The following is a 10,445-nucleotide window of genomic DNA, read 5'->3' on the forward strand; positions in this document are numbered from 1 at the left end:
GGATCCCATCTGGCTGGGATCAGTCAGGCCCTTAACGAGGATTGTGGTGTCATCAACATCAGAATATGTATGGGGCCTTAAACACGTGAGGACTAAATTGGGGGCCTGGAGGCTCTTCAGACAGGGGCAGAGATTCCTGAGATCCCTGGGGCTCCCTGAAATAAAGAAGCCACCAGTACTACTACCTCCAGAAATGAGGCCAGGGAGGGAGAGAGCAGCACATTCCTTCTTGCCCAGGGGTCCACACACATTTCTGAGATGTGTTGATATGTTCAGGCATCATCCTCTTGATTCTGCAGATGAGGAGACCAAAGTCTGCAGGAACAGAAGCGCTCCAACGCTACCTACAGCTTCATGAAATGGAGACCCTGGGGTGTCCTAGCACCTGCCTATGATCCCAGACTTCGGAGATAGAGGGAGGAAGACTGGGAAGAGTTCAAGGCCAGCTTCTGATATGTAGCCAGGCTAGGCTAGCCTGGGCTACAGGAGCCCCATCTCAGAAAAAAAAAAAAAAAGGAACCCTAAAATAGAGGCTTAAAGATGGTGGGAATTAGCCAGGCGTGGTGGTGCACACCTTAAATCTCAGCACTTGGGAGGCAGAAACAGGCGGATCACTGTGAATTTGAGGCCAGCCTGGTCTACAAAGCGAGTCCAGGACAGCCAAGGCTACACATAGAAAGCTTGTCTTTAAAAAACAAAACAAAAAGATGGTGAGAATTTCATTTTTTTAGGGCTCACAGAGACCATGTCTTCATCTGACTTGCACTCACCCACTTCTGTGTGGACACTTAAGCTATAGTCTAATGGCAGCTATGGCTAGTGTCCACATTTTCCAGATGTCTGAATGGACGAAGGACAATGAACAAAGAGTGAACAACTCTATCTTAAGATGCCTGAAACTGGCCAGATCTCAGTCACATGGCCACATGTAGAAGGCAGGGTGCAGGGTGGGGAGCCAAGAAATACAGGATTATGTCAGGTAGCTGTGTGTTCAACTGGCAACTGGGGAAATGGATAGTGTATTTTTTAGGTGTCTTGTTCCTATAATAACAACAAAAACTAGTAAAGATGAAGGAAGAGTTTGTTCGTTTGTTTTGGCTCACAGTTTGAAGAGACACAGTCCACAATGGCGGGGAAGAGATGACATCAGGGATGCGGGGACAGCTGGTGTTTTTTTTTTCTATTCAGTCTAGGACCCCAGCCCATAGAATGATCCTTCTCACATCCAGGGCCAAGCGTCCTCCTTCAGTAAACCTCTCTGGAAACACCCTTGTAGACACTGTACAATAGTACAGGTGTGGCCCCTACACCATTCTAAACCCAGTCAAGCTGTCAATGCAGATTAGCCGTTGTATATATTATGAGACAATCAGCCATTTCTGCCATAGGCATTGTGTGGCAGAACTAGAATAGGAATCCACATCTCACCCTCCGGCATTGGGCCAACAATATCACCAACAATGCAATGTAGGGAGACTTTTCACCTTTTCTTTTCTTTTTCTTTTTCTCTCTCTATCTCTCTCTCTTTTTTTTTTTTTTTTTTTTTTTTTTTTTTTTTTTTTTTGGTTTTCAAGACAGGGTTTCTCTGTGTAGCCTTGGCTGTCCTAGACTAGCTTTGTAGACCAGGCTGGCCTTGAACTCACAGAGATTCACCTGCCTCTGCCTCCCGAGTGCTGGGATTAAAGGCGTGCGTGCACCACTACGCCAGGCGATTTTTCACCTTCTCAAATAAGGAGGCTCACTGGGTGAGGTGGTGCACGCCTTTGTTCCCAGCTCTCAGGAGGCAGAAGCAGATGGATCTCTGTGAGTTTGAGGCCAGTCTGCTCTACTTATCAAGTTCAAGGCCAGCCAAGTTACAAAGCAAGACCTTGTCTCAAAATAGTCAAGCCAAGGGGGGCAGGGTGGTGCACACCTTTAATCCTAGCACTTTGGAGGCAGAGGCAGGTGGAGCTCTGTGAGTTTGAGGCCAACCTGGCCTACAGAGCTAGTTTCAGGACAGCCAGGGCTACACAGAGAAACCCTGTCTGAAAACAAACAAAACAAAACAAAACAAAAAAGACTGCAAAACCCTCAAGTAAAGAGGCATTTGGAGATGGTCCTTGGTCCAAGATCAGATAATCCATCCTACAATGGGGGACCATCTTGAGTTCCCTGCTACCATTTCCCTGGAAGCCTCCATGGGTCAGGGGGGATTAACATGCTCCTTGGGACACCTAGCCAGGTGGCTCTGAGATAATGAATTGAGAAGCCTTAGGCTCGGCACCCTTGACTCCACTTATTGGATCAGATTTTAGACCTTTTAGACAGGTCAACAGGAAACAAGGTCCCTGGCAAAACAAGAAAGTAGGCCCCGGTGGGTGGTCATTTGTACCTTGGAGATATTGTCAGCTGCCACTCTAGGACTTCCCATAATTGGCAGGTTCTGCCCCCACCCCACCTTGCCTCTGCCTGGTGGGGCTGATGGTGTGTCTCTTGTCACCTGTCACCCCCAGGCCCCCGGTTCTCCAGGCGGCACCGCAGGACTTCGAGTCTTCGGAAGTAACATTTCTCTCTCCCACTCCCAGCCTCCCACCTCAGAGTAACTGCTCCACTGAGTTTCCCTCAACCTATTGCAAATGCCTACTCGATGATCCAAGTCCCCAATCACCCGATGACCTTCAGCTTCCTCCACGCCCCCCCCCGCCCGCCCCCGCAAGCCCCTTCCTCCAGCTTTCCCTCTCCACCCACCCACCTTGCGCATCTCTGAGCAATGGGCCTCTCGCCACAGGAGTCTGCCGCGTGCAAGGTCATCAGCATTCCTGCCAAGAATGGGGAAGGGGGGGGGGGTGACTCAGTTCCCGCTTGCTCATCTAGGGAAGGAGAGAGAGGGAGGAGGGACAGAACCCATTCAGTTTTGCCTTAAGCTTCACCAGGAGGAGGACTGATTGGGCTCTGCTGATGGTGGCACCTCTACTAGCTCACAGGTTAGAGAACATTGCTGCAGGACAGATGAGACTGCTGAAGCCAGGTGGCACCTGTGTGCATGGCTGAAGAGCAAAGCAACGCCAGGCATCCTGGCATTCAGAAAAGAGTGGTCATCTTTCATCCACAGTACAGTTTTTGCCCTCAGCAAGACGCTAATCTGATGAGGGAGGTACAGCCTTTACCTCAATCTGAAGTGCCACCCAACTCCTCCTCAAACAGTGTTCAGGAAAAGGTACAGCCCCTAGCTCCAGGTGCCACCCTCCCCCACCCCAGACTCTAACGGGGAGATACAAGCTATGTCCTCAATGAGCCATCTGGTAGGCTTGCTTCAGGGCCTACACACTATTAGAGAGACAAGATCCCTACCTAGTGGGTGGAGGGCAGAACAGACCAGAAGCAGGTCCCCAAGCAAGGTTGCAGGCTGGCCTTCAAGATGCTATGGGGAGGTCAAAGGGTTGATGTGACATAGGACCTTAACCTTTTCTTGGAGGGATCCTTCAAGAAGAACTAGTCCCCTGTGGGTCTTTCCAAAGGCCAGAGAGAGAGGTCAGAGTGCCTTGTGGCACCTGAGGGCCGTCTCTACAGAGGCTGCCATAGCTCTTGCTCAGAAGGGCAGAAGTGGGTGCCCTCTTCTTCAGGGAAGTGGGTCTGCTACCCTTGTGAGGATCAAGGGGGGCTTGCTCATGAACTATCTGAAAAGACTGACAGACCAGAGGGCTCCTCCAAGGAATTGGGATTTGGGAAGATATTTGTTAGCCAAATCTGAATTGAGAACAGCCTGGTTGCTGGGGAAGGGAGCTAGGCCGAGAAAAGGAGGCAGAGTGTGCAGGAGGGTGAAATGAAGTTATTAAAATGGGCCCACCCCCTGTGCAGGCAGCACCGTGTGCCAGAAAGGCCGGGGCCCTCCAGCTGTCGGCAGCAGCTGGCTCTCCACAGGAGATGAGGAGTAGGAGGGGCAGGTCAGAGTGGCCCCATCCTCTGCTAGAGTTCAGTGTTTCACACAGGGGTGGGGATGGGGGGGGCGGGCACCTCGTCCTTTCTCAGTCTTCCACCAGACCCCACAGGTGCCTTGGGACAGTGTCTGATGAGAGGCACAGGTGGGAGAACCCTCCAGTTGCAGCAGCCAAGGCTTTTCTTAGTGGAGGTAGGGCACTGGAAGGAGGCAAGCCCAAGCTCCAGCTTTGATCTCTAGTACATCTCTAATCACCAGTACAGAGGATGAGCGCCCCCCTCCCAGCTCTCGCCCCCATCTTGCCTTCTAGGTCATTTCACATATAGAGGGGGCTACAAGCAGGTGTCTGTGTGCTGCGTGCGGTGTGTACGTGTGGACCGTCTGGGCTCAGAGCTAGTGGGCAGAGAAACAAAGACTGCAAGTTGTCAGGCCATTGGCCCTCACTCTAGGACTCTCCTTATTATGGCTACGCTTCCCAAAGGGATCCTGGGGGGACCTTCTAAGAGCAGACCGAGACTGACCTCCAGAGGGCATGTCATGGCAGAGGATCCCCGTCCTTCCTTCACAGAGCCCCACAAAGTTATGGAGCCTTGCCTGGGCATCCGTTTATTCTGGTGCTGCCTCCAACTGGAGGAAGAAGTGGCTACTCTCATGTCCCGTTTGTCCCTGTGCCACCTCAGCCTGTACCTTCTCTCCCAAGAGACAGATGGGAATCACAGCTGGAGGGAGAGAGCCTACAGGATGCTCTTCATCCTCGGGCCACTGGAGCCAAGTTCGCTTAGAGGTCATCAGGCAGTGTTCAAAATGTGTCAGCATCTACCAAGGCCTGGGTCCCAGACACAGCTCCTTGGGCCCTACCCACTCCTGCTGAGTTAGGTAGGACCCCGAGGGCCCTCAGGGTGACTCTCATGGGTGCGAGTGCTACATGCCACAGAGGAAGAAAAAGAAAGAGTCCAGTGAGCCCCATGAACTTGATTAGAGTTGGCACACCACTGGGCACCTACCACTGCCCCCTGCAGGGCCAGAGATGGTAATTCAGTGAGGACCTGAGAAGGAAGATGAGAGGTCCATATCTCCCTTGCTGGCTCTTACCCACAAGCTGTCCCATGGCTGGTGCCATGCCCAGCCCCACAAGTGTATGTTTGTGCCTCTGGCATGAGATCCGTGTGCCAGCAAAAAGTATCAGAGAGGGCAGGCCCAAAAGCTCCAGTGACCCTCCCCACATCCCCATCCCTGCAGCTTCAGGAGTTCTGCAGCTTTGGGCTCCATTTGGAAAACGCTAGCCAGACCAGGGGCCCTGTGGTCTCTCTCCCATGGATCACTCAGAATACAGTGCCCTGGGAAAGCTTTATTCCCTGCTCCAAGGACAAGACTCTGCACACAGAAGTGACAGTGACGGGCCACTTTCACAAGACTTCCCACCCCTCCCCCCACCCCACAGACAACACTAGGGCACAGTTCCAGCGTGGTCACACAGTCCAGCCTCCTGCGCCCCACTCTACTGAGAGCCCCATGGCCCAGCGAAGGAGATCCCATCCCGTCCCTATTCCAGAATGCCCCAGTCTGACATGAAGAGCTGGCTGTTTGAGGGAGCACTTTCCGCAAGGGTTTGGGGCAAAGGACGGGCACACAGTACAGGCGGGCTTCTGCTTTGTGCTCTTCAAGCTAAGAGGACCTAATAGTCCCATCTCAGCTGAAGGACAGGATGGCGAGCCGTCAGCAAGAGGGCGACAGCAGGGCGGAAGTGCTGGAGAGAGGGGGGGATTTTGGAAAGGGGTGGCCCAGCTGGTGACAGGTAGTCATGACATCAAAGACCTGAGGGTGGGGATGAGGTCTCCACTTCAGCCTCAGTGCAGGAAAGGGGTTGGGGTTGCCCATTGGCAGCCCCCCCGCCGTGGGGGAAGCCACTGAGCCATCTATCTGAAGTTGTCTATCCGGCTTTACACAGTTGGACTCGCCTTTGTCGACTGCCGATCTCTTTCTGACCCACAAGGAGAGGGAGCCAAGGGTTAAGGTCTTCTCCGGGGCTTGATCTGGGGTCGCCTAGCCTGCTTGCCCAGGGGCCTCAGGGCCCACCATCGGGCTTTGGATCAGAGGGTAAGGCCCGGAAGGGTGCCCAGGGCCTAGTTCTCCTCCTCCATGACAAACGCATTCTAACCTCAGGTTGGGGCCAGCACCTGAGGCCTAACCCTGGCCCACCTGGCTTCTTGTCCTCTCCACCCTCTCTCCCTTGCTGAGACCCATCCCTTTCCCTGCCCAGTGTCCAGACAGCCGGCCTCCTGCACAGACCTCTGCGGCCCATCCAGGTCACCCAGATGGGTAGTAGGGGGTATCGCTGTGGTAGTTGTAATCTGGGCACACCTTCTGCACCAGTCGATAGTCCGTGCTGTAGAAGGCAATATAGACGCATACGACTTTGAAGGGCTGGGAGCAGCTCCAGGTGGCAGAGCTCTGAGCGTGGTCTCGAGAACAGATCTTGGCTGGGTCGTGGGTACAGAGCGAGGTCCTGCGGCCCCGTTCTACCTTCTCCCACTCCATCCGGCAGTTGAAGATCTTGGAGGCCTTGGCTTCGATGAAGATCTGCTGCTCCTGGTGGAACTCCACAGCCTTGCTAGGGGGCACAAGGCTGATTGAGATGTTACCCTGGCCGGTGGCGTTGTGGCGGAAGTGGACGCTGAAGGTCCCGTTACCGTGGTCCACGATCTTCCCTGTGACCAGCAGGTTTAGGGCCACCGTCTTGATGTTGGAGTAGAAATCGCCCCATCCAAATATTTTTTTCACCTTGGTCGAGGGTAGGGAACTTTGCTTGGGGCGGTTGGGGGGCTGCCCAAGGACACCCCAAGCCTCCCCAGGTGGGGCCAGGAGCCCTAGGAGGGTGGAGTTGGCCAAGGGGCGGGACTTAGGTGAGATGTGACCTCGCTGCTTCCGAGGCACCCTAGGCCGAGGGTGGCCCTCGTGGTCATCGTGCTCAGTGTCCTCTGAGCCAGGGGGACTATCATCTTGGCCACAGATGACCTATGGAGGGATATGGGAAGAGAATTAGAGCTTTGTCCCCAGAGGACCCAGGAGATTTGAGTCTGGTAGACAGAGGGCGGGGCTCCCTTTTGTTCCCTGGTGGAGGGGGGTGTCAAGTGTACACCCTGGCTCTTTCATGACCCACTCTGGTGTTCTGATACTTCAGTTACCTCCATGCCCTTTTTTTACCACCCTGCCTCTGGCTGCTGTTCGTGGACCAGGGTACCCAAGTCACACAGCTCTACACTCTTGGTAGGCTCTAGTCAGACGGGAGGGGCTCAGCTTCTAATCTTGCAGAAGGCCCAGTCTAAGGGGGCGGTAGAGTTTTGACCTTTGAAATGCCCCAGATGCCAGGGTGGCAGCACTTCTGTCCTCCAAGAGTCCTTCACCTGGAGTTGGGGAGTTGCAAGTTATTTGGGGAGCCCCATCCTTATCTTAGGAGCTCCCTTCTGTTGGCACACACACACACACACACACACACACACACACACCTCATGCCTTTTTAAGACATTATAGTCTGCTGGCTGAGATCTCATTCCTAGCCTAGGATACCTGCTGCCCTTGGAGGCAAAGACAACTTACAAACCATAAAATAAGAACCCAGAATGCAGTGAGAGTCCTGGTCAGGTACCAGGTTGGTTTCGGGTTTGCTAAAGCTAAGAGACCAGGTGTGAATGCCACACCCAGGACGGCCAGGCTTGTGGAATCAAAAGCCTTCTCTGGGGAACACGTGATGACATGCCAAGAAGGCACTTGCACGATGAGGGACCAGCTCTTGTGAGTCCCATTTCACAGGTGAGGACATCAGGACTTGCAAGTTACATCACCACAAGACACACGGGCCACAAGTGTCAGCCCTCCCATCAGGAGGCACAGTCCTGCCTCGTGACCAGATGTACCTTTACAAAAGACTTTTTACTAAAGCCCTGTTTCCACCTGGGGTGTCCTGTCAAACTCTGCTAGAGGCTTGTCTGGCCTCTGAAGACTCAGCTATGGTGACTGGCCACACCTTGGGGAGACTTCCTGCAGGAGAGTGGAAAGAACCATCAGGGCTCAGCAGGACGACAGGGAGGTTACCTGGCTCCCTGGTTTCAGTGGCTTGGATGTGTGTTTTGCTCTGTTTCTGAAACTCAGTTCTTCCCAGTGTGTCTATGTCACCAGTGAGGGGACAGCCACAACATCTGGACTGATGATGACATGGGTGGGGCAGAGGGATTTCCAAGGAGATGGGATGGGAGGCTCCAAAACGGGTTTAGTTTTTAATGCCTCTTGCTCTGGCCTTGGCTGTGCCTATCATTATGTGTAGTGGCCAAGCCAGCCCCACAGTCAACGCTGGCCCTGCCTTCCAGGTCCCCCAGTCCCCCCAGAGACAGGATAGGCAGGAAAGGAGCTGGGTTCAAGGCTGCCCACCTGTGCATACTTGGCTCTAGGGTTTAATTGAACGCTGAGATAGTCAATAGCTAAATAGCAAACAGGGCCACAGGTAAGGGCCAAGCAAGGAAGGCTTCCTCGCCCAACAGTGGCCTGGGGGGTAGGAGGGTTGCTGTCAATGGAAATTATTTTGAGTAAGGGGGCAGTTCCAATGGTGCTGAGGCTTCTCCAGGACAGGATTGGGGTCGGAGCAAATGTGGGGTAGCGGGCATGGTTCGCCGGGGAGTTAAGCTCTGGGCTAGGGTCTCGGGTGGGGTTCCAGTGCATCCTGGGCCGCGGGGGAGCCGGTTCTGGGCGCTCAGCTTAGCTGCTGTGAGCGCCTGGGGCGGGAGCCGCCTGCCCAGGTCCTATGGGGCTCGGGCTGCGCGCAGCCGGGAGAGGCGAGGAAAACAACAGGCGAGGAGGGAGGGAGCGGGAGGGACGGCGGGAGGCAGGGACGCGGGGGCCGCCCCCAGTCCTCTCGGGCTTGGCGCGCCAGGGCCCACAGTTCGGGGTTCTCTGGGCCCCAGAGGTCAGAAGAGAAGCCCGCGTCCCCGGACCGGGCAGGTCACCTGCCCCACCCCCGTTCAGCGCGTCCTGGGATGCTACAAGAGGTCGGGTAATCCTTGGCGACTCAGCAAGGGGGGCCTTTTCCCTAGTGTCACTCGCACCTCCCGCCATCAGCCGCGGAGTGGGTGGGCCAGCCTAGCACCCTCCTCCCCGCCCCTATTAACCCTTCTCGTCCGGCCTCTGGCCTCGGACCCGCCCTCTCCCCTAGCCTCTAGCGTTCGGCCGCATCCCCGGGATGCCGGGGGGAAGGGAGAAAGTTTCAGGGCTCTGCAGCTTCCCGCGCTCTCCCCATTCTCTGGCCCCCGCCCTGCGCCGCTCCCCGCGGACCACTCACCAGATAGAGGCTGCCCTGCACTAGGAACACGAAGCAGCAGCGGGTCAGTTGCATCTTCCTCCTCTGCTCTCACCCGTCTCTCTTTTCCTTTTGGGGTCCCAGGCCCCCTTCTCCCCGGACTGCTCCTTCAGGCGCGCTGTCCCATGCTCCGGTCTCTGGTGGCTAGCGGCCCTCCCCTCAGCCCTTCCTTGGGACCGACCCCGCCCCCTTCGGTCCAGCTGTGCAGCCGCCGCCCCCTCCCCGCGTCCAGCTGCGCGCCGCGCGGTCCCTTCTCGAGGTCCCAGATGTGCGCCCGGAGCGTCTTGAAGGGGCTCCGGTTGCGCGGTGGCTCTGCCGCTCTAGACAGGCGCTCGGCGCCCCGCTCGCTTCCAGAGGCTCGGCTCTTGCCCAGATGTGCTGGGACCTGCGCGCGCGCCCGTCCCCGGTGCTAATTCCCCAGACCAGACGGCCCCTCCCGCCCCGTCGCGGCGCGCCCCCTGGCGGACGCCCCGGGCCACGCCAAGCCGCGGCCACCCGCTCCCCGCGCTGCGCCCCGCCAGACTGGAGCGCTCCTGGCGCCCAGGCGGCTCCCGCTTCCTCGTCCCTCCCACTGGCGGCGGCGGCGGCGGCGGCAGGTACGGTGAGCCCAGTCGGTACCTCCGGAGTTAACTCCTCCCCTGCCGGCCCACAGCTTGGGGACCTGGGACGCAGATTTTCCAGCGTAGGGGACAGGAGAAGGGCGGAGGAGCTCTGGGAGAGGAGGGGAGAGACTGCGGTGAGGGCACTAGCTTTTCCGCCCTTCTGGCTGCTCGCCTTCTTTTCTGTAGCGGCACCAGGAAGACTGTCGCCCTACCTACCCCCACCCCTAGGAGTCCTGGAATTTAGAAAGGCAATTCTGCCCAAACCCATTTTTAAGGACCCAAGGATCATAAGTACCGATTCCTGCAAGACTTGATGAGGGTGCAGATGGAAGTTCTTCTAAGTGTCTAGCTTGCACCCCTTTTCTTAGCCCGCCCGTTCCTTTTCTTCTTCGATGACCCCAGGACCTCAGAGCAAGCATTATGAAGCATTTGGTTGAGGCGCTGGCCTGAAAAGACTAGGACCAGGCTGGATTCTGGGGTTCGGGGTAAGGGTTTGCTTCCTGAGACACACAGAAGTGAGTGGGATGAACAAAGCCTCTCAGAGCATGCCCTTCCATTCTTCCCTTCCTATTCCCCATGA

At 56.0% G+C, this 10,445-nt stretch overlaps 1 protein-coding gene across 1 annotated transcript; it reads right to left on the bottom strand.

The window, feature by feature from the left end:
- Positions 1-5,889: 5,889 nt before the first annotated feature.
- Positions 5,890-9,694, bottom strand: Nxph3 (neurexophilin 3). Its single transcript, XM_051158372.1, has 2 exons — positions 9,246-9,694; positions 5,890-6,931 (listed from the first exon to the last, which is right to left on the bottom strand). The coding sequence occupies exons 1-2, from the start codon at positions 9,297-9,299 to the stop codon at positions 6,224-6,226; spliced, it is 762 nt and encodes a 253-aa protein (XP_051014329.1). The 5' UTR covers positions 9,300-9,694; the 3' UTR covers positions 5,890-6,223.
- Positions 9,695-10,445: the final 751 nt, after the last annotated feature.

This window comes from Acomys russatus, chromosome 16 (genome assembly GCF_903995435.1).
Source record: "Acomys russatus chromosome 16, mAcoRus1.1, whole genome shotgun sequence".
Lineage (NCBI taxonomy): Eukaryota > Metazoa > Chordata > Mammalia > Rodentia > Muridae > Acomys > Acomys russatus.